At 49.1% G+C, this 23,222-nt stretch overlaps 1 protein-coding gene across 2 annotated transcripts in view; it reads right to left on the bottom strand.

The window, feature by feature from the left end:
* Positions 1-23,222, bottom strand: part of ATP9A (ATPase phospholipid transporting 9A (putative)) — a 118,963-nt gene that overhangs the window by 59,784 nt on the left and 35,957 nt on the right. For both annotated transcript variants that reach the window (XM_081289574.1, XM_081289575.1), the window contains exons 4-9: positions 22,337-22,445; positions 9,814-9,872; positions 8,096-8,147; positions 6,449-6,543; positions 2,680-2,760; positions 1,382-1,457 (exon numbers count right to left, since the gene is read on the bottom strand). In XM_081289574.1, the coding sequence (XP_081145700.1) occupies positions 1,382-1,457; positions 2,680-2,760; positions 6,449-6,543; positions 8,096-8,147; positions 9,814-9,872; positions 22,337-22,445 (472 nt within the window). The remainder of the gene's footprint in view (positions 1-1,381; positions 1,458-2,679; positions 2,761-6,448; positions 6,544-8,095; positions 8,148-9,813; positions 9,873-22,336; positions 22,446-23,222) is intronic.

The following is a 23,222-nucleotide window of genomic DNA, read 5'->3' on the forward strand; positions in this document are numbered from 1 at the left end:
TGGCTCAGTGGTCCAGTGCCTCTGAGTTTAATCCCTGGTAGCCTCCCCAAAATTTAAAAGGCAAAACACAGCACTGGCTTGAGGGCCTATGTGGGATTATCAAGATGATGAACTAGAAGAGAAAAAGCTACTGAGGAAAAGCAACCAGTTCAGACATTGTACAGACTCCTGGGCAGGGAGTGGGCGGGGCATAGTGGGGGAGGGGCGGGGCAGAGCGGGAGTGGGCGGGCAGAGTGGGAGGGGGAGTGGGCGGGGCAGAGCGGGAATGGGCTGCATGGCCCTGTGGCCATGGGTGAGCCGTGGGGCCCTGGTGTGGCCAAGCAGAGTCAGGACCAATTCCTCACACGTTAGTCACAGGCAAGGACAGACATGATGTAAATGACCAGACAGCAGGAAAGGGACTCAACCAAAAACAAAAAAAAAGAGGGAGCCAGTCTCTGCCTGTTTGCACCAAACAGTGGCCACCCAGGATGACCTGCCTGCGTGCCCCTTTCCTCCCCTGGTCACATGGAATTCTGATCTGACTTCTGATGAACTACAGAGCACCCAGAAGACCAAGCAAACACAACAGGATGTGAGTGGGGAGAGGGGAGTGTCTGACGAGGGGAAGACCCCCTGACTCCAAGAGCAGAGCTGGAAAGTGGCCAGACTGTCATGGGACCTGATTACACGCGGACACGCTCTTACACGGACACGGGGTGCTATACTATGTCTAAAGGCTGCACAGTAAGTTCCACATCTGAGCAAAGTGCCTGGGTTCAAATCCTAGCTCTGTCTTACCCACTGTGTGGCCTTGAGCAAGTCCCTCGACCTCACCGAGTCTCAGTTCCTTCAAAATACTAGTGTCCGCCCTCGAGGTGATGTCCAGGGTGAAGTAGAGGGTGTGACACAAGTGAAGGACCCAGTCCTGTGCCTGCCGCGCTGCCTCTTGCGGCCCGCAATTGACCACCGCAGCAGCAGACCACCCTGGGTCCTGGGGCCCTCCTGCTCTCGTCACCCAGCACGTGACCCCAAAGCCATGGACGCCCACTTCACCTTGGTGTTTCCCACAGACTCGGCCCTTACCAGGGCACTTTCCCACACGCACACCAACACGGGCAGCTGTCCCCACGCACACAACTTCCAGCCACACTGGCTAGGCTGACTCGATCTCTGGCACAGACTAGAAATGGCAACGGAAGCGGCAAGAAGGGAACATTGCAGTCCGCAGGCCACAGTGGCCTCCCCTCTAGGCGTCTGTACGCGTCCCGGCCACATGAGATGTCAGTGCAGCTCCCCAGAGATGCCAGAACTCGGGGAAAACTCCACCCTACCAGCACCTGGCTTTCCCGCCGCCAGGTGACCATCCTAACGCCAACGCAATCCCGCCATGCAGTCTCACCTGAGGCCACGACCGTGCCAGCCCACAGCGTGTTCTCGATGCTCAAGCTCTCGCTGATGGACGGGTCACTGTCTTCCTGGAAGAGACCACACAGACTCGTGTTTGTCTACTAGTGTCCCTTGGTATCTGTGGGGTCTGGTTCCAGGACCCTAGGGAAGCCAAGTCCTGCGCACGTCTCCCGTCTGGTTCCGTCATCTCTAGGTCCTAGTGCTGTATAAATGGCTGTAGTGCCCACGACAACAACAAAGGTCTCTACTCGCTCCATACAGGCGCAGTTTTTTCCGGAACTTTTTTGAAACATTTTTTACATATATGACAGCAGAATGCATTACAATTCTTATTCCTCTATAGAGCACAGGTTTTCATTTCTCTGGTTGTATACAAACTACCTTCACACCAATTCGTGTTTCACACCTGTACTTAGAGTAATGATGTCCATCAAGTTCCAGCATCATTTCTAACCCCCTCCCCCCTCCCTCTGCCCTATCTAGAGTTTTCTGGAATGTTTTTGATGCATGATGTGTTGAAACTGTGGCTGCAGAACCTGCTGATGAGGGGGACGACCAAACAGGGGCCCTATGGCTTCCAGCCTGCCCTGCTCTAGGCAAGGAGAAGGGCCCCCCCCCATGAATCCCGAGGCCACAGGTTGGGGAGCCCACAGCTCAGCCGGGGGAGGGGGCCAGGCCCGTCCGCTGCCACACCGGAGTCTGCATCTCTCATGGAAATGGGTGTGAAAGCTGTCCTGTACAGAAAGAGTGGAGATTTCCAACACTAAAGAACGACTTCACAGGGAGAGGTCTGAAGTGGAAAAGGCACTACTCAGGCTCTGCGCTGGCCAGGCTGGGGCTTAGAGAAAGAGACCAGGGACAGGGCAACTTGGGTTCTATGATCCACTGTCTCATATCCTCAAATAACTTAGATCCAAGTTTAGCAAGTATTCTGAAAGGTCCAAGAGTGGCAGCCAGGACTTGTATGAAGAGGAGGACTGGACCCACCTGGAGGGGCAGGGGCATAGCTAACATTAATCACTCCGCACTGGGCTCTACGTCATTCAAGCCGTTCTAGGCTGGGAGAGAATTCTGGCCTGTCAACCTTACTGAGAAAAGATCCCTCTGCTTTCAAGGTGGGGCTGCTGTTAGGAAATCTCAGGCCCGCCCTGAACAAAATCACACCCTGGCAAAGGTCCATCAGAGCATCTCCGCTGGCCTCCTCTGCTGGCCTCCTCTGCGGGCCTCCTCCACAAGCCCCAGCTCAAGCACACTCCAGGACGGGATCACCGTTACAGCAAGCTGACTTACTCTGGTAAAAGTCCCCGCGAAGTTGTGAATATCAATGCTTGGCTCCTCTGCATACACGTAGGATCGAATCTGGAGAAGGTCCTGTTCAACAGGGGGATGTGGTGGGATTAAAACAGAGGTCAGCACGGGGTCCGGGTTTCAGGAGGCACTCACTCTCTTTCCAGAACCACTGTATTTCCCAAACCCAGCCAACAGGCTCTCAAAATCACAGGGTGGGTAGAAAGATGAAGAAACGCCTCCGTGAAGTTAGTGCAGGGGTCACTACGTCCAACACCCCAAGGCCCCCCGAGAGCCCAGTGGCACCCTACAACCTGCGTCTGCCCAGCACTTCTAGGTGCTGGAGATGCTGCAGAGCCATGAGCACCTCTGTCGTGGGCGGGTGCCCCTCTGCTGAGCTCTGACCAATGAGACTTGCTCATGCCAATAAAACACTTGCTCACCCAAGAAACAATTAGGCGCCACTTGTGTGCAAGGTCCAGGAAGGAGGTCCTTTCAAGAAAATATGAATACCTCGCAGTCACTGGAAGACCGCCACAGAAACAGTTAAAAATAAAAAATAACAAATATCGGTAAGGAGGCAGGGGGACCAGACCCTGGTGCGCGGCTGGGGAGGACGTGGGGCAGTAATGCCACCGTGGAGGACAGCAGGGGCTTCTTCTAAGAATTAAATACAGAATCCCCACGGGAGGCGGCAATTTTACTTCTGGGTGTGTGTCCAAAAGAACTGACGGCAGGGACTCAAGACACAGGGACGCCGCCGTGTGGGAGACAGCTCTCAGCAGCCGCCACCGAGGACAGAGTCTGAGCAGGGGACCCTCAGGCCATCCCCCCCCCCTCACTGTACCCAGCTCCTCCCTCACCTCTTTATCTGCTTTGTCTTCTCTCCTCGCCTCCTTTCCTGACTCTTCTCACTTCCTCTTCCATTTAACAAAGTTCTTCCAAAATCATTATTGCTGACCCTGACCACGGCCCGCCAAGCCAGGCCCTGCAGAGGTCCAGTCGAGCTACCACAGCTAACTCCCGAAAAAGGGCAGCTCCTGCCACCAGCCGGTTCTGGCATGGCCCAGTCCTGCCATTTAAAAAGCTTTATCTATCTATCTATCTATCTATCGTCCCTTTTTGCAGTGCTGAGGATCAAACCCAGGGCCTTGTGCACGCCAGGCAGGCACTTTACCAATGAGACACACCATGGCCCCTCACCAGTTTCTTTTTACCTCTCCTGCACTTGATCTATTAAAGGGAAGTAGGGATAGTTACAGGAAAAAGGAAGCAAGGATTCTCCTATTAGGTAAATCCTACTTCAAAAGCAAGACACCAGTTGGGCATGGTGCCGCACACCTATAATCCCAGCAACTCAGGAGGCTGAGGCAGGAGGACTTCAAGCCTCGGTAACTTAGTGAGGACATTAACAACTTAGGGAGTCTCTGTTTTAAAACATTTTTTTAAGGGGCTGGGGATGTGGTTCAGTGGCAAAGTGCACCTGGGTTCAATTCCCAGTACTCAAAACAAAAACAAACCAAGACACCCAATTCTAAACACAAAATTGACTAAAAATATGAAGGGACAGAAAATGGATACACTAGGATCTCCACATGTCTTGGAATCGAAAAAGAATGAGGGTATGCGTTACATTTTTAGTGAGCTATCCACATTAACATGTGCAGATTCCCCTGAAAAACCTGGGTTTCTGAACTCTGGGTTCTCTTTCAAAAACCATCAGGCAAACTGGGAACAACAAAAGCACTCAGCAACAGGGGTCTGGAGTTGAGACCCGGGGCCAGCCCTCAGGCAAGGCCCAGGCTCCTGAAAACTAGGAAGCGCCCTAAGCATACTGTTAGCAGGGAGTCCCAGAGAACTGATAAGAAAAGGCCCAGAGACACTTTAAACCTGGAGGGAGGAAACCTCACAGAGCAGTAGAGATCCGTCTGTGTAAGCCACAGCCCGCAAACAGTCTGCACGCTAACTGTTGAGAAGGGTCTGAAAGGACCACCACCTGCATCCCATGACCCGCCTCTGGGAAAAGATAAACGCTGGGGTCAGGCCATGAGCCTCTTCTCACTTTTCCTTCCAGGTCTTTCCATACACACAGTTAATAATAATGAAAAGAATACATTTGTGTATCACTCAGGTGAACTTTTCATAAAATTCTCTTAAGCTCAGCTTTATTAGAATGCCGCTTCCCACTGAGACCCCTGAGGGCCACTCGGGCAAGTGTCCCCTGACAGCGGGGACAGCAGATCTTCTCTTCTTCTGAGCCCCAGCCCAGGATGAGGGTCAAAGTGGGAGATTATAAACTGGGAGTTGCTTCCAAAGCACACTAGCAAACACAACTCTACGCAGCAAAATATGCAGGCACCTGTGCTTCTGGACCCCGGAACAGAGACCTTCAATCATGCTGAGAATCGGAATCCTTTATGTGAAGAACTCTCACCAGGAAGTAAAACACATACCCAAAGTCTGAATCCAGCCTTAAATTGGCTCCATCTCATGACTGTTTGGGGGGATCCTCCACTGTACTTAAAAACTCACTATTCTAGAATTCCTGGTTTAAAAATTAACAGTCATGCCAGGCACGGTGGTGCATGCCTATAATCCCAGTCACTTGGGAGGCTAAGGCAGGAGGATCACAACTTCAAGGCCAGACTCAGCAATTGAGCAAGGCCTAAGTGAAATCCTGTCTCCAAAAAGGGCTGAGGAAGGCTGGGGCTGGGGCTCAGTGGCAGAGCACTTGCCTAGCATGTGTGAGGCACTGGGTTGGATTCTCAGCACCACATATAAATAAATAAAATAAAGGTCCATTGACAACTTAAAAAATACTTTTTTAAAAAAAGGACTGAGAATGTAGTGCCCCTGGGTTTAATCCTCAGAACCCCCCTCCAATAAAAACCAGTTACGAAGGGTGCTACCTCATTTTTTTATTAGCCATGAAAAACCACCAGTGTGGTGCCATGTTTATGGTTACATTAACTGTACTAAGACCCAAAACTTTGGCCGGCCTGCTCCCTTCCCACTAGACGGCATCAATCTACGTGACAGGAACACAGGACAAGTACTTAACCCTTCCAGAACGCCGGTGGGCAAGTCAACCTCTGGGTATTTAAATCACATTTGGCCAATACTGTGGCCATCTGTCAGCACCCACTGTCCCATGCACTGGGGGTACAGCAGGGTCACACCAGGAGCAGCTGCTCACAGAGAGTCTGCCTGGAAGTGAGTGGAATGGGAATGTCAGGGGAAAGTGGCCAGAAAATAAGAACTTGTGCAGGACACCTATGTGACACCTACATGACATCTATGTGACACCTACATGGCATGCTGGACATACCCGGCCAGGCAGACCTGGGGTAAGAGGGTTCCTGGGGAGCAAACAACAAAGGCTGATGTCCAAGGAAGAGGCATGCTTGACCAAGAGGCCAGTGGGCAGTGGAGAGGGGCAGAGGCCAAGGTCAGAGATGAGCACCCTGCAGGCGGATGGTGTGGGGCATGACATGCTCTGATTTCCCTTTAATGTTCTGCCGGGTAGCCTATCCAGCTCTCCTGCGACTCTGAGCCACCCCAGAAGGAGCTTGGGTCCTGCCTGTGGAATCTGCCCTGGGCACGGCCACACGGGAGGGAACTGAGGAGCCGTGGAAGTTCTCTGGGATCCCACAGTCCCCCGCCAACCCCAATGCACGTTTGACGTCCCCTGTTGGCCCTGGAGGGCATCTGAGCTTGAGAGCCCTCCTGTGACCTGGTGACCGCAAGCACTTCTGTAGAGAAAGCTACTCACGGCGGCCGTGGGGAGCCTCTGTGTGCAAGCCACGGGCAGCCGCAGCTTCCAGTCCGTCTCCCCATCCAGCTGATCCGTCCGCAAGAAGCAAGACCCTGTGGAGGGAAGTTGGGGACTGTCCAGTTACTCAAAACCCAAGAATCCTTCCTTGGCCGTTCTAAGTAGCTCCTTACAAAAATGGCCCAAAAAGAAAATAAATACCTTCCTTCCTCCATCAGAGATCTGGGTTCAAGCCCTCATGCCACCATTCTCTCCCCATTAATCTAGTTTCATTTTTTTTTTTTTGCTTCAGTCCTGAGGATTGAACCCAGAGATACATTTCCACTGAGCCACACCCCCAGTGCTCTTTATTGTTTATTTTGAGACAAAACCTCACTAAGTTGCAGAGGCCAGCCTCAAATTTGCGATTCTCCTGCCTCAGCCTCCTGAGTCTCTGGGACTCCGTGTGTGTGCTGCTAGTTCACTGACCCTGCTGAACCACAATATGTCCTCAGCTTGTTGTAAGGACTCAGTGATGGTCCAGTGGCTGGCACCGGGTGGCTAGCCCTGAGGCCCTGCTGGGAGGAGTTAGGACCCCTTCCTCAGGGACCAGGCCATCAGGGACAGATCCCAGCTCTGCCGCCACGGGATCCTTTCCTAAGAAGGAATGTGCCCTCTCTGAACCTGTCCCCTGTGCAGAAAGTGAGCCAGTCACAGTGCCAGCACCCAGGGAGGTGAAGGCCATCCGGTGTGTGCTCGCCCTGCTGACTCTGCAGTGCAGACCGAGAACCCCTGCAGCAGAACTCTCATCGCTGTGGAAGGTGGCCGGGGCACGCGTCTGGCCCTAAGCCACCGACTGTCTTCAATGAGCAGGGCCCAAGAACCAATTCAAGGCTAATTGCTGCAGTTTTTAAAAGACTGTTTTCATCTAGTGCATTCTGTCCCCTCTCCTGGTTACATAAATATTATCAGCATGAATTTTTACCTTGACTTTCAGTCAATTCATAATTAAATAGATTGCAACAATCTTAAAGGAATACGAATGCCCATTTTTCAGATGTTAAACATCTCCAATTGGGCCAGATTGGGGCGGGGGCTTGTTTCTTTAGAACAACTTAAATAAAAAGGCAGGCGGGCAACCTGCTAGGGAATGACTGCCACAGGCGGGGCCGTGGAGGCTTGAGATTCACTGTGGTAAACAGGGGCTCTAATGACAGATAAGCCAACAGGAGCACAGGAAGCCACGGCAGAAAACGTGCCTGCCCCTTCCCAGTTTCTGTATCCGCCCATCTCCTCACAGAGCCACAGGTGTCGCCTTCCATGAGAAAGATTCCTGTCTGCCTCTGTTCAACACACTTCCTGTCCACCGACTCCTGAAGTTGAGCCTAACACAGCCCAGAAGAGGGGATGGGGGAAAAAAAATCAAGGCTTGTGGGCGTGGCTTCACCAGATGTCAGTCACCAGGGCTCCAACTATCATTTTAATGACAAAAATCTAATGATGAACACTTTCCATTTTAAAAGACTGCTCTACTAGGAAGAGGTTGTTGATTTACCTTCAGGGCTCCAAAATGATATCTACACCTCGGCTGCATTTTCAAATGATTATTTTGCCAAATTACCACGGAAAGATCAACGGTTACGTTCCACATTGATCTCAGATGTTTACCATTTTTTTCTGATGTCCTCAGGAAGATCATGTCAGCAGGGACCCGCTGGTTCTGTGATAGGAAAAGGAAGACTGTCACGGTGGGCAGCCACGGGTGGGGTCTCCAGCCACCTCAAGGCAGGAGGCCGACCGAAGCCCACCCCTCTTTGAAGTTTCTGCTTTTGTCAAAGACAAATTTGGAGGGTCATTTTTTTGGGGATCTGAGGACAATGGCGGGCTGCTGGTGCTTTACACGCCCCTAATAAAATCCCACCTCAGGAAGGAAGCTCCCCGTTTTCCTGCAGATGCAACCAGCACCCGCTGGAACCCCAGCCAAGGTGTGGGCCAAAGCCGATCCGAGGCTGGCGAGCCTCCAGGTGTCCGCAGACACCCTGGGGACACCCAGCTCACCCATCTGCCTCCACCCATCCCCAGAGCAATGTCTGGCTCTTAGCAGGATTTTAATAGGGAAGTGGAACCGTAAGAATGGACAAAAGCCTTTCTTGAAACACAGAGGGAAACTGACAGCAGCCCCCGGAGCTACCAACAGAAGAGCGTCTGACAACACGCGGCTCTGAGCGGTCACCCCCAAGAGTTCCACTCCCCTCAATCGACCTTGAGTTCTTGGATTTCATCCTTTTAAAAGGGCATAGTTCAGTTCCTACAGAAACGAGGTAGCACGAAATCCTTTTCTAATCAAATATTATTCCAAGATTCTCCAGGGCCACCCCAAAAATCTCACACCTTCCAGACACACATAGTAAAAAGAGATGTGTTTGCTGAGGCAACAAACATTAACAGGGCTATTTTTAAAAATGCATTTTTGGACATTTTACTGTTCGCATGTTAAACTTCACCCCTGACCTCATAAAATGGTTGGCGGGTACAATGTGTGAGTCAGAAAATGCAAGCTAATATTGCTCAAAAGGATGATTAGATAAGTATTTCTAAGTATCAAGCAAACTTAAAGGGAAGATTTTATTTATGTGCTTTTTATTTTTATTTTATTTTGTTCCAGGGATTGATCCCAGGGGCCTCAACCACTGAGCCACATCCCCAGCCCTTTTTCATATTTTATTTAGGGCCAGGGTCTCACTGAGTTGTTTAAGGCCTTGATAAATTGCTGAGGGTGGCTTTGAACTCATGATCCTCTTGCCTCAGCCTCCCAAGCCACTGGGATTATAAGTGTGCACCACCACACCCAGCTGGAAGATTTTATTTGAATAAAAAAAAATTTAAAGTCCAAATAATAAACATGAAAAAGGACATCAAAACCTGTACTTGTAGGGGTGTCTGAGTTTCCCCTCCTCATTCCTAGTACTGACAAACAAACTTGGGGCCTCATACATGTGAGGCAAGCACTCTACCGCTGAGCCGCCTTCCCAGTTATTTTCACTTCTATTTTGAGACAGGTCTCACTCAGTGGCCCAAGTTGGCCTTGAACTTGTGATCCTCCTGCCTCTGTCTCCAGAAGCTGGGATCACATGCGTGCATCACCGTGCCTGGCTATGGTTGTACATTTCATAAGCAGGATTTCTTGTTACCCAATACACACAAACCTTGAAAAAATATTTTGTTTATCTCACGGGAAAGAGATTTTTCTCCCAAGCAAAGACGTAGGGTAGAATCCAAAAAACATTATTTAATTTGTCTACCAGATACGCATTTGACCGCGGACTCCCTGTGCAACGTGCTCACCCGGCTAGACCAGCCCAGGACGAGCTTCCAGCCCCGCTCACCTTTTCAACGATGATGAGATCTCCAACTTGGATGCTGGAACTCTTCACCTTCACTGTCCCTGCAAAGCAACAGGACAACACATCACTGCCACGGTGCATTTCAACACAGCTCCATGGCTCTTGGAGCCTTCCAGGGGCGCAGGAGGGGCCCTGATGCACGGCACCCTCCAGTCGCATCTCCTGGCTCCCCAAGAAAAGGGTCCCTGCTGCAGAGACAGATACTGGGTCCTACCTCACAGGGCACTGAAATAATTCATGTCTTTCCAGAAAGATCACCTGTCTTAACAGGGACTGAGATTTCCCAGGTAGCCACAAGGGATTCTATTTTGCCTCAAAAAGGAAAGGAAAAGGGACTGGGGCTGGGGCTGGGGCTCAGGGTAGCATGTGTGAGGCACTGGGTTCAAGTCTCAGCACCACATATAAATAAATAAAATAAAGGTGTATCAACAACTAAAAAAATTTTTAAATATAAATTTTTTTTTAAAAAAAAAAGGGAAAAAAAGGGGGGAGCTGGGATTGTGGCTCAGTGGTAGAGTTCTTGCCTAGGATATGTGAGGCACTGGATCCAATTCCCAGCACCACATATAAATATTTAAATAAAAGGTCCATCAATGACTAATAGCATATATTTTTTTTAAAGGCAGAGGGACAAAATTAAGAGTCAGATCCAGGAGAAAAAGTGGAATTTTAATTTTCAACAATACCAGCAGCCCCCTCAAAAAAAAAAAAAAAAAAAAAAAAAAAAAAAAAAAAAAGCTAAACCAAAATGACTGATTTACCCTTTTTTTATTTTTAATTTATTTAAGATGTTGATGAACCTTTATTAATTTATATGTGGTGCTGAGAATCGAACCCAGTTCCTCACACATGCTAGGCGAGCGCTTTACCACTGAGCCACAACCCCAGCCCTGATTTACTTTTTAATGGACAATTGCTATACATTTTGGCTACGATGATGATCAGACTATATGATTTTTATTAAATGTTTATCTGAATCAACAATCAAAGTTAATATTACACACTAATGCTGTGCTAAGCACTAATATACACACTGCCAGCGCCCTTTTACCCTGTGGTCACCATCAGGGGACGGTCTCGTCTCCAGCTTCCTGACAGAAAAACCCACAAGTTCAGATCAACTCAAAAATGATTCATAAGTGCTGTGTCCTGGGGTTAAAGATAAAAGATGGTCTTCGTAGCTCCCCAGCCCGTGGCCGAGCTCACACACGAGCAGTGAGGAGTCCAGGCTTCGGGCCAGGAGGCGATGTCCTCAACCCCTCCCACAGCTCTTTTCCCAAAGGGCTCTGACCCTTTTGCACATTTACATTTCACATTTTAAAATGTGAAAAACATTCTTTGCCCTCAGGCTCTATAAAAACAAACAAGGAACTGAATGTGGCCACGGCTGTGGCTGCCAACCAAGAGCTAGGTCTAGTGACAGCCAGACGCACGTGAGAACAGCAGTGCAGGGAATCCAGTGTGCTGGGGGGCCCGGGAGGACAGTGCCCAGCACAGAGAAGGCCCGTTTACTAAATGCCTGCTGTATACCAGGTGCTCTGAGGGTCGAGGGTCCACGGAACTCACACTCTGGAGGGCAGAAACAGCAAATGAGCGAGCTGGAGCTTGGAAGAGGGTGTCCACAATCCTTTGCAGGAGAGTTGGGGCCAGAATTAGCCATGTGAAGGACACGGTGTTACTGGGAACCGATAAAAATGCAGCCTGAGAGATGAGAGAAGGGTGCACATGTACGCAGCATGCCCGTGGCTAACGGCTGGGGTTCTCGTGGAGGGGTTCATGGCAAGTAAGGAACAGCAAGAAAAGAGGTGCAAGGGGTGACCTGAGCCGGATGGTCCAGCACCCTGTGAGCACACCACAGAGGAAGCGGACCTTCCGTCTGGTCAGATTGTCATACAAGGAAACAACACCATAAAATCTTCAGTAGTTACTGGTGTCCTGTTTAGTTTGCAGATGTTTAGCTGAGACACGGAGAAAAAATAATAAGCAAACCTCAAAAACAAAATGCCCCTGAGCAAAACCATGCATGGGGACCATGATCACCTCGGCACACCTGCTGTCCACAGTAGCTGGTGCTCACCAGCATCTCCCACTTGAATTCCGGTCACTTCACAGAGAACTGAAAGACATGCTGGAATAATCTGTGTGCACAACTCTAGGTTTTCATTAATGGTGCATATTTTAAGTGGTTTATGACCACAGACATTTTTCAAAGCATTCAGATGTCAATTCAAATGACTCTCTGCAATAATAGCCACAGAGTTTGATTCTAAACAATCCTGGCATTTTATTCAACCTGGTTACGTGAACCATAAGCAGGGCTGCCACCAGAAGTTCTACACACAGATATTATGACTTCTAGAAAGCTCTTGGGACTTCCGGAGCACAGCTCTCAAACTCACCCTACTAGGAGAGCCTCTAGCACGGGGTGGCGCCTCACTTCCTAAAATTGATGCTGACCCCATCCAGTGGCTGAGCCCGGGAACACCAGGGAGACCCCCAGGCCTCAAGTTTCATTGTCTTAGGCTTTGGTCCATACATTTACAGAGAGGCTGGCCAGCGGGCCCTAATCCAAACAGTACAGCTGCATCTGCAGGGCATCAGTTCCAGGACCCCCGTGGAAGCCAAACTCTGGGGGGGTGGGGGTTTCAAGTCCCTTATACATTGCATAGAAGCTGAGCACATCCACATCTTCTCATCATTTTGAATGATCACTCTAGATTACTTAGGGTGCTCCTACCATGTAAATACGTCATGCTGTTTAGAGAAGAATGACAAGGGAAAGTTTTCAACTGGCCCACACCACAGCAACTCCTGTGGACCCCTCCCCGCTGCACACTGGCAACAATGTAACACTTCTGATGTAACCTGGGTGGAAAGGGAGAAACAGAGCTGCAGAGCTGAGGGCCCTGGAAGGGGGGTAGGTAGAGAGAACACTTTGACTGAGCCACCTTCTCTGGCTCCACTAGGGGGCAGCCGCGGGAGCGGGCAGGGACCCAGCCTTCTTTCCGGTGGGCTCAGGAGGCTCTGCTTGGAGGAAGGTCATAAATTCAACCCGGCCCTCAGCGCCAATGACGTTCCCCTCACCTGAGCCTGCCCCAACTTTCCCAAACATAAATTTACACATTGTCTTTGGGGTTTATGAGTTAAATTTAGGCTGCTGGCCTGACTGAACAACCACACCTGGGTTCAGATCCTGGGGACTGCGTTACAAGTGTTAGAATCTGACTCGAAGCAAGCACAGGTTTTAGCTCTGGCTAAACAACAACTGCTCATGTATCTGTCCATCCGTGAGCAGGACGGAGAACAAAATCAGGAGGCCTCTCCGGAAAGGCCTGGTCATGATTCTGGAGATGCAGGAGCTAAAACTTCCTCTGGCATAGATATTTTCTAAATTCTTCATTTCAAAAAAATATATATATATATTTTTTTAGTTGTAGACGGTCACAGTATCTTTATTTATTTTTATGTGGTTGCTGAGGATCGAACCCAGAGCCCCCCACGTGCAAGGCGCACTCTCTACCACTGAGCCACAGCCCAGAGCCCTAAATTCTTCATTTTTTACCGTAAGCATGAGGTTGTTTTCTAAGAAGAAAAAAATAATAAGCTCAGGTTTTTTTTTAAGTGACCAGGCCCAGATTTTTTCCCTTCTACAACAGAGGCCTGATTTACGATCAGTTAATTTGAACTGTGCCTCCCTCTGTCCATCTGTTCTACCTCAACAAAAAACCCTTTAATCCACCGTGTTTGCAGAGCAGTTTCTGAGTCACCCCAGCAGGCCGATCCTTCATGTGAACACTCCAGCCATTCCTGCCCATCAGCCAAAGACCTCCCCTCCATTGGGGGGGGGGGGGGGAGGGGAGCCACACCACCACCAGGCCACTGGTGCTGCTGAGCTGGGTTTGCTCATTAGCATCCAGGGGAGGGGGAGCGAGTCTCAGCTTTGCAGGCTCCCACTTGATTTCACCAATGCAGGGTGCTTGGTGAAATAAATCTGTACTTCCCATCTCACGGTGCCATTTCCTTGTCATCAAAAATATGTAATTCAGAGCTCAGTGGCAGAGCGCATCTCAATGAAACATGGCTATCTAAGGACTCCTGGGCTGGTAGGGAAGGCACAGGGAGAGAGACAACCTGAGAGAGGGGCCCAGGTTAGATGTGAGGAAGAGCTGCATACTCTTATCTGGGATGGGCTCCCAGAATGGGAAAAAAAAAAAACTCTTCAGATTATGTGAAGGGCCACAAACACGCACTATCTGACCTTCCATCAACCACCTTTCTGAGTCTTCAATAAACTTCTTACAAAAAAGAGGAAGAAGAACAAGATAACAAGACACAGAGAAGCCATCTGGCAGAGCTTCCTATCTTCCTAACAAAGTCTGTGGAGAAAGAAAAAAATAACACTTTCACAGTGATTGTTACAGATCTCAAAAGATAGCCAGCTCTCCCTGCAGCCCACTGAGCTGGGAAAAAAATACTGCACAGACACAAGCACTACTACTTTTTTTTTTTTTTTTAATCCTACCTCCCTGAGAGCCTCCTAAGATGCAGGACTGTTTTCCTGGGTACTCTGATGCTGGGAGTGCTCTACTGTTTTCATTAAAAAAAAAAAAAAAAAAAAGGGGGCACTGCAAATTATACAGCTGGTCAGCAAGGAAAGTAACAGCACCCTGCAACCTCTTTTTAAAGTACCCAGGAAGACACTGGCCCTATCCTGGATGGTGAAGCCCCAGAACCGTGCACTTCTCCCTTTTGGATCCCCTAAGATCCCAGCCCCCACTTCTAGGCTCTAGGTTTGCAACTACCTAAAAGTTGGGTATGAGATTTTTGCAAAAGTGGAAAGTTCTCTCCCCGTCATATCCTAGATCACTAAATGTCTTCCAATAAATTCATCCCTTCCAGCTTTCGCCACTTCACCCGAATGGCCTTGTGGGCAGTTTATTATGGGCAGTAAACTTCCACTTACTGGAGCTATTTGTTTCTACAGAGGCGACCCCACGCCTTTCATAAGCAAATCCACCGAGTCCATGCCAGGCCTTTCATGGATGACAGCTTCAGAATAAGAGCAGTTTGTCTACATTGCAGGGAGAAACCAGATGTTTCCCTTGAATTGAAACAAGCCAATGACAATTCAAACTGCAGAACAGCCTATCAACAAAAATGTTCCTTCTTAAATAAATTCCAGGGTGCTAGTATGTGGGGCCTATTTTTTGATGCCAAACAGCTCCAGTTCTTCCTCCATTTTCCATTGTGTGTGGGGGGGGGCACTGATCTCTTTTGTAGATCTCCAACAACAACCTCCACGCACTAGCCCTGGTTAATGTATTACTCTTTAACTCACTCTCTAATCTAACTGTGACAGTGATGAGTTGTAAATTCTGCACCCTGTGTACATTTCCTGAGGTTGATGTTAAAACACCTCGCAGACCCAGCAGAGTTCAGAGGTTTAAAGGGGAAATTTTCATATTCAAACAGTGGTCTGCATTCCCCACATCCCAAGAAAAGACATTTGAAAATGAGCACAGGCTTGAAAAGTATTATTATAAATACACGATTCCTTCCTGTTGTTCTTGTTTAAAACACTGAAAGGAAAAAAAAAAAGACGGAAGTTTAAATGTAACAAGCTCATATCCAACAGAGGCTTTTAAATAAATATATAATAGTCTTGCCAGCTTCCAGTGCCCAAAATGATGAAGAAGGGTAACACCCCTGCAGGGGGCAAGGCTCTGGGGAAGATAACAGTGCCATTTGCATGTGAGATTTTTTTCAGGGTTTTTTTTTTTTTTTTTTTTTTTTTCATCAAACAACAGATCAGTTCACCACTGATTTGCAGTAAGTGAAACTGAATATTGGAAAAGAGAAAACACAGGCTTAGAGAACTGGAATAACTTTGCTTCTGTTAACAAGACTGCATGACCCCCCCCCAAAAAAAAAATGGCAAAATCTGTTTTAAATAAGACTCATAAACACTGATGCTCTGAGTTTCAGGGAGGGAAGCCTGGGAGGGGGAATTCTTTGCTCACTGCACAGCATTCAAGATCCTAAGAGGAGGATCATTGCAGTTTTGCTGCTTTGGCATCAAAAAGCCCATCCCTGACAATGGCTTCCTTTACAAAATCCAAAAAGCACACCTAATGTTCACCCAGGTTGAACAAGAGTGGAAACTTTGAAAACATGCGTGGTATTTCATTAAGTTAATCAACCTGAGCCAAACAATTCCCCATTAACAAACATTTTCCCCACGTTATTATTCTACCTTCTCATCAACTCCAGTAGAACACAACTCCCCCAAAGAAAACTGCACCCTGGGGGTGCAGCTCAGTGGCAGAGCACTTGCCCAGCATGCAAGAGGCCCTGGTCTCCATCACCAGCACCACAAAAATAAATAAATAAATTTTAAAGGAAGAAAAAAAGGGGCTGGGTTGTGGCTCCGCGGTAGAGCTCTCGCCTAGCACATGCGAGGCCCTGGGTTCGATCCTCAGCACCACATAAAAATAAATAAACAAAACAAGGTATTGTGTCCAACTACAACAACAACAAAAAAAAAAAAAAAAAAGAAAAGAAAAAGAAAAAAGGAAGAAAGAAAAAGAAAAGAAAAAAGAAAGAAGGAAAGGAAAACATGTATTCTCAGATCTCAAAATGCAATCACATTAATTGCAATCCCAAATAATTATCCAGAGCAGATTTTGAATGAAATTGGGGAAGCGGGGAGGGATCTTCAAAGGGAGGTGAGATCCTTGGGCTCATGGGTGGTTCCACACCTGGGAAAGGGTGCCCAGCGTGGCTAAGGGCTTAGAAAGACCTGGGAGAGGAGAGGTCTCCCAGCTTTTCACCACATGCAGAGGAGAAAGCGAACATGCCAGGGGTCTCAGCCCTTGGCATGGATCCTTGGAGCAGGACTTGGTTAGCCATGGGTCCAGGTGTGCCCAGCAGGACAGGGGCAGTGGTGACCGCCTTCATTATGCCATCTGCACTTTCTTTCCAGGTGAACTATCCACTGACTTGTTAGCCCTTGATCAGGAGCTGGTCTGGGAAGGCTCTCCTGGTGGGCAGACTCTGGAATGCCCCTGGGACAACGCAAATCCAGCGCCCCCACCGCCTGGGGCAGGCACACAGAGCCTCTCCAGAACCAGACTTTTGGTGTGGGGAAAGTAAGTGCAGAGAGAGGTCATGTGTAGGCTCATTAGTCTTTCTAACCCGACCCAAATCTTTTTTATTTTATTTATTTATTTATTTTTTTTTTTTTAGGTGCTTGGGATCAACCAAATCTTCTGAGTACAAAACTGTTTTTCTGGGTCCACTACTAGTTCAAGTTCTCTTTTTTTGGCTTCATTTCCAAAGCTACATTCATACAGGAAGACAATTTCATAATTTAAAAAAATTCACAAAGGTCCCCAAACTGCTCTTTAGTGTGAGTTTTTAACCCAGGGGGAAGGGGCACCTGTTTCTCCTGTGGCACGGCTTCCCCGTGGTTTTCATGGAATGAGGAGGCTGCAATGACAGGTTTCTTTGGACTCAGAAATGTGTTTTAAAATGCCTGAAAATCCTAAAAGCCCTCTGTCTGCGCTGTATGTGTTAATGCTAAATATTTCAGTCATCCATGAGCTACCGTCTGGGAGAGTGTTGAGCTCAGCTGCTGCACATAGTAGGTGCCTGACTTTAAAGCCTAAGGGTCTATGCTCAGACCAGCCGGTCAGAAACACCAAGCTCTGTCCTTAACTAGCCCCATCAGCTCAGATAGTTTAGATCTTATTATGGGCTACTCAGCCTTGGCCCTAGGGGTGGGTGAGAAAGAAGCCACATCCCCAGGGTTGTTTAAAATCACCAACTGGCCAGGCCTGGTGGCGCTGCATGCTGATAATCCCAGCAATTTGGGAGGCCGAAGCAGGAGGCTTGCAAATTCAAGGCCAGCCTCAGCACAGTGGTAGAGCATCCCTAAGTTCCATATCCAGTACCACAAAAAAAAAATAATAATAATAATAACCACCAACTAGGACTTAACCCCACCTGGTGGGCTCAGGGTAGGAAGAAGTCCTTCCCTTTTCTCCTGCTTCCCAACTGGGGAAGCATTTTTTTGAAACAGCTGAAGCGCCTCTTGTATACACACCTTATATACAAATTCCTGGATTCCAGAATCCACCCTCCCAGAGACTCAGGTCCTCCATGGCCTACCGGGTCTTTTTTCTTTTCTCTCTCCGAAGGGAGAGGCTCAGGAAGCGCGGTCTGACTGGGCAGAACGGGGTGGAGCCAGAACCAGGGGTCCTGCAGCCCAGGCTTCCAGCTCCCAGCAGAGGTCTCCGCTCAACCCGAGGCTCTTGGAAGCTCTGTTAACCAGGACAGGCTTCACCGGCTCACCATCTGGGTACTGGCGTGGGTCCCACGCTCAGTCCAATGCTCTCCTTTTTTTTTTTGGCTGGTGCTGTGGCACATGCCTATAATTCCAGCAACTTGGAAGGCTAAGGCAAGTTTGAGACCAGTCTTGGCAACTTAGCCAGACCCTGTCTCAAAATTTAAAAACAAACAAACAAACAAAAAGCTGGAGATGTAGCCCAGTGGTTCAGCACCCAATAATGAGTCAGGGTCTCACTAAGCTACCCAGGCTGCCCTTGGACACCCAGGATCTCCCATCCTCCTGGCTCAGCTCCTACATAGCTGAGATGACAGGCACATGCCACTGCACCTGGCAATGAAATTCTTAATGACGTTTGAACATGGGTCCTACAGGCTTGACTGACAGAGGGTCCCACAAATCCCAGGGCCAGGCCTGCTCTTTTGTATCCAAAACTCAGGATAAAGGTCACCTCCTCTGGAAAGACATCACAGCTCCTCTCAGATGGGTTCCCAAACCTCTGGCTCATGCCTCCATCTATACACTCCTTAACCAACCCCTGCAGCAAAACCATCAGCCTTTCTCCAGTTCACATAAAGTTGTAGGCACAGTGCCAAGTCCTCTCGTGCAAGAGGTACAAGGTAGCAACTCTCCACAGTGGGGGACATTAAAACGACCTGGTTGCTGGGAACTTAACAGGACCTGCCCACCTAGCAGGGAGAGGTGCAGTGGAGACCCTTCTGCAGAGCTCAGAACCACTACTCTCAACCGGCAGAAACTGCTCAGAAGTAACAAGGCAGTGTCAGGAGAGGAACTGTTCCTTATGAGGGCCACCATACTCCCACCATCAACTCAACCAGACGATGCAACATGTTGGAAGCAGCTATTTTTAAAAGCTGTTGGACCGAGGCCCTAGAACATTCTTAGATGTTCATGGCCTGTTCTGCTCAGGGTCAATTCGCTCAATACAGCTGGGGTGAGCTATCATTAATTCCAGTTACACCTCTGTAGAATTTTTTTATTTCCATCTTTAACTCAGTATCGAATCCTGTGCCGATCCAAAATATTTAAAATACTCCCGACATACGTGCTCTCTTGTCAGATGGGGCATTCCGGAAAGTCTGGACTGAAAGGAAAGTTCTGGCTTTCGCCTCCCTGCAGAACAGATGCTTTCACCATGGCAACGGTGTGTGTTCTGAGGGGAACTCAGAACTTCCCACTAAAAATATGTCAATGCCCATGGAAAACGAGAACTACCCCAACAGAAACCCCCCGTGTGAAAATAAAGGTCACAGAAAAATGCAGTTTGAAAACTGTTATCTGGGCTAGGGGCGTGGCTCAGGACACTTGCCTAGCCTGGGGGGGGGGGGGGCATCCTCAGCAGCACATGAAAAACAAAAACAGTTAACCGTGGTCCACTTTCCCTCTCAATGGTAAGGTGCTCATTATCAGAGCTTTTGGCTCAGCTGTCCTAAAATCATTCTTTTTTTTTTTTGAGTCTAAGTCTGAAATTTTTTTTTTTTAATCATTAAATTAAAGCCTCTAAAACTATAGCCGTCTGCCAATAAGAATCTGCACCTTTGGCAATTCTTAAAAGTATATCAATTCCCAACCAAAATGCATGTCGTGAATCTAATTCTGAAGCAACATCAGCTAAATAAAAACCAAGGGACAGGTTACCAAGGGACTAGCCTGAAACTGGCCTGTCCTTTAAAAAAAAAAAAAAAAAAAAGTCAATGTCATGCAAGACAAAGAAACCCAGGAGCTGTGCCAGGTGAGAGGCCAAGGATCGAGAATGAAATACCACCAGTGAACTGGCGGGTTCCTGGACCAGGGGAGAGAAAATCCACAAAGGGCATTTTCAGGACAAATAGTAAAATTTGAGTGAAGACTATAAATGAGATCAATAGTAATGGATCAAGGGCAAGTTTCCTGATTTTGATATTTGCACTGTTATGTGCAAGAAATGTTCTATTGAGAATTAGACACGAATATATAGGGATAAAAAGGGATTTTCTCCGCAACTTGACTCTCCAATGACGTGGGGTGTGTGTAGAGAGGCTCCTTGAAAAGCAGATGTGCTTCCTGTTAACAATGGCTGCCTCTGCAAGGGGCTACAGGAGATCCCTAGAGGAGTTTTGCAATATTTTTCCCCCCACTAGCCAGAAAGTTTAAGTTAAAAAGCTACATTGGTACAAATATGGCTACTATTAATCAGGAAATGCTGTAGAATGTCAGCAACGATCATGGCCTACAGCCTACTGATGAAGGTCATCTGTTTCTGAGAATCCTGGACAGTTACTTCATTTTGCTTCTGAACTTACTCAAGGAGGTGCTGTTGGTGGAAAGCGTCCCTTAAGGAAATTCTACCAGCAAAGTCAAAAAGCTGGTTCTCTCCTTCCTCCCGCTGCGGCCTCACCGCGTGGGCTTGTGACTCTGGCCTCCCCCCACCCCCCTAATGTATCAAGTAACTGGAGCCGCCTCCGTGGCTCTCCAGGCTGACAGTCGGCTGGCTGTTTTGTTGGGCTCTCAAGACAAATTGCGGAGTGAGGGCCTGGGCTAATATTCAAAACTGTGTTCTGTTGCCTTCGCGGTTGCACCAGCAGGACAATGGGGGCCATGGGCCACAAAAGGCCACCAACAAAGGAAGACAAGTGTTTGATGCTGGAGCCATCTGCCAATTCTCCTGAGCGTCTTTTCAAGAACTGAGCGAAGTGGAGGCAGGAGCTGGGAAGGGGTGCTCAGGGAGGACAGGAAAAGCCACTGCGATATGAAAAGAACCAAGGAGGGAGGAGGGCGGCCGAGTGGGAGCCCCGGGCCCCTTGTCTTGAGCTTGAGAGACCCTCTGCGCCCTCTCTGGTGGGGCTTTTGTCGGTTGCCAAGCATTTTCGATGTTATAGTAAGAATATGTTATTAAGGGCGGATTTAATACACACGACCACAAAAAGACCCCTGCACAAGGCCTTCTGACTACCCACGCGGAAAGCCGGAGCCTTCTGCGGGGATTACACTGGCTTGTTTCTTTAGGTGGCAAAACGTCCTGAATACAGTAGCTTTGCCTTAATGAAGCATTTCTAGAGCAACTCCGAATCTCCCCGCATCTCAGAAATGATGAATTTCTAAGACCACCAAGGATAAAAATGCATTCATAAACACTGAACATCCCCACGCTGTCAGGATATGTTAGAATTTCAGTTGTTGGTGGATGAGCCCAAAACATATCACCCCAACATTTCTCCTGGAAGAAAATACTACTAAAAATCCTGAACCCGTGGACAGACTGCTTGGGTGGAAGCTGAACTACACACTGTAGCTCAGACCCCGGTCAGGAACCAAGGCCCCTGAGCATCTCCGCCGGAATCCTCGGTTTCCTGCAGGCGAGGCATGGTTTGGATTCCCCTCGGCTCTCCTAAAACAGTGTGAATTCCTGAGGAGAGCTGGTCATCCTAGAGGACAACCGACTGCACCTTTCTCCACTCAGACTGGCTCACCTTCAAACCGAAGGCAGCCTTGGCGAGGCCACTCCTGGCTTCTCCGGGGGTCTCCTGGGGTGGGCTTTAAAGTGCCACCATCTAAAATGTGCAACAAGCCCTACCAGGGCTCAGGGACCAAGTTCATCAGGCCCCTTGTCTTCAGGTCAAAGTCATGCCCACGATGCCTCCATGTGGAGGATTTATAAGCTGCCCTCAGAGGTGATGTCGCAGATGGAGCGTCTGTGTCAATGTGTTGTCTTTGTGAAAACTAACGCTGCAGGGTTTGCCTGGAGAGTGATCGCTGCGGACAGAGAACCTCTGAAACCTGGTTATCTTTGAAAGCTGCTCATGGCCTCCCACGTGACAGGAGGGCGCCCTCTTCTTCCTCAGCCAGCGGGGAAAGGGAGCGGGCAGCTCAGGAGGGCACAGAATTTAACTCCAGGTTGAGGCTGACCACGGGCAGGTATTTGACGGGACCAATTCTTACAAGGCCAGGGGCAGAGCCCTGGGCCAGCGAAGCTGCCCGAGTCCTACCAGGCCCAGGGCAGATAGAGCCGTGCCGCCCCCTCTCCCAAGTTCAAGCCACCCAGTGACCGAGCGACAGTCTCCCCACGTGCCACACCCCAGCCCAGGCCTTCAACTCTGCTCCCGTGACCGTCAGTGGCCTGTGACAGCTGCAACCCATGGCCCCGTAGCCCAGGCTGACCTCTTGCCGTGAGCCGGCTGTAGACCTGGGAGTTGACCTCCTTGTCGCGCACATAGCATCGGATCTCCTCCACCGCCTCTCGGATGACAGTGACAGCCAGCACGAAGCCCTGAAAGGAGAGGGACAGGGGGTGAGCCCTGCTTAAAACAAACAACTGTACTTTCTGCAGATGCCAGGGGCAGAAGAGGTGAGAGGCCGCTCAGTAGGGCAGTGGGCAGGACCCAGGGGTCATCCCGCACCACTGCCCTGCACACACCCCAGTCTTTGCTCTCCCTCTGGGAACACGCACTCACTCACACCTGGAGACAAGCTACTAGAGAAACACAGAGGCGGCCACCAGCGTCATGTGGCACACCCGTGCGCCATCGCAGGGCCTGGAAGGGAAATGCCTAGGAAACCCGACATCTCTCCACAGGCCAGGGACACATCTGCTCACAGGCACCTCTCACTCACGGTGCCACTGTCAAAATGCATTTCATCAGGCCATGTGCACCCACACCACGGAGCAAGGAAGCCACCCTCCTGTGCATCTCCAGCAACCCAGGTGGACGGGGCCACTAACAGGGACCATTCAGCAACGTTAAAAAAATAATAAGAACCGTCCACTGCATTGACAGCAGAGAGGGGAAGTCAACCTTCCAGAATGCACAGCACAACGCTGTCCCTATGAACAACAAAGAGCAAGTGACCTGCTGAGTACTTTCTAACTTTCTGGACTGAAAGGAACTTGTTTCAACTATTTTTTTTTTTTTTTTTTTTTTTGTACCAGGGATTGAAACCAGAGGCACTTACCAGTGAGCCACATCCCCAGGCCTTTTTATTTTTTTGAGACATGGTGTAAGTTGCTTAGGGCCTCACTAAGTTGCTGAGGCTAGCCTCAAACTTA

The sequence above is a fragment of the Spermophilus citellus genome, assembly GCF_964194105.1.
Source record: "Spermophilus citellus genome assembly, chromosome: 4".
Taxonomy (NCBI): Eukaryota; Metazoa; Chordata; class Mammalia; order Rodentia; family Sciuridae; genus Spermophilus; species Spermophilus citellus.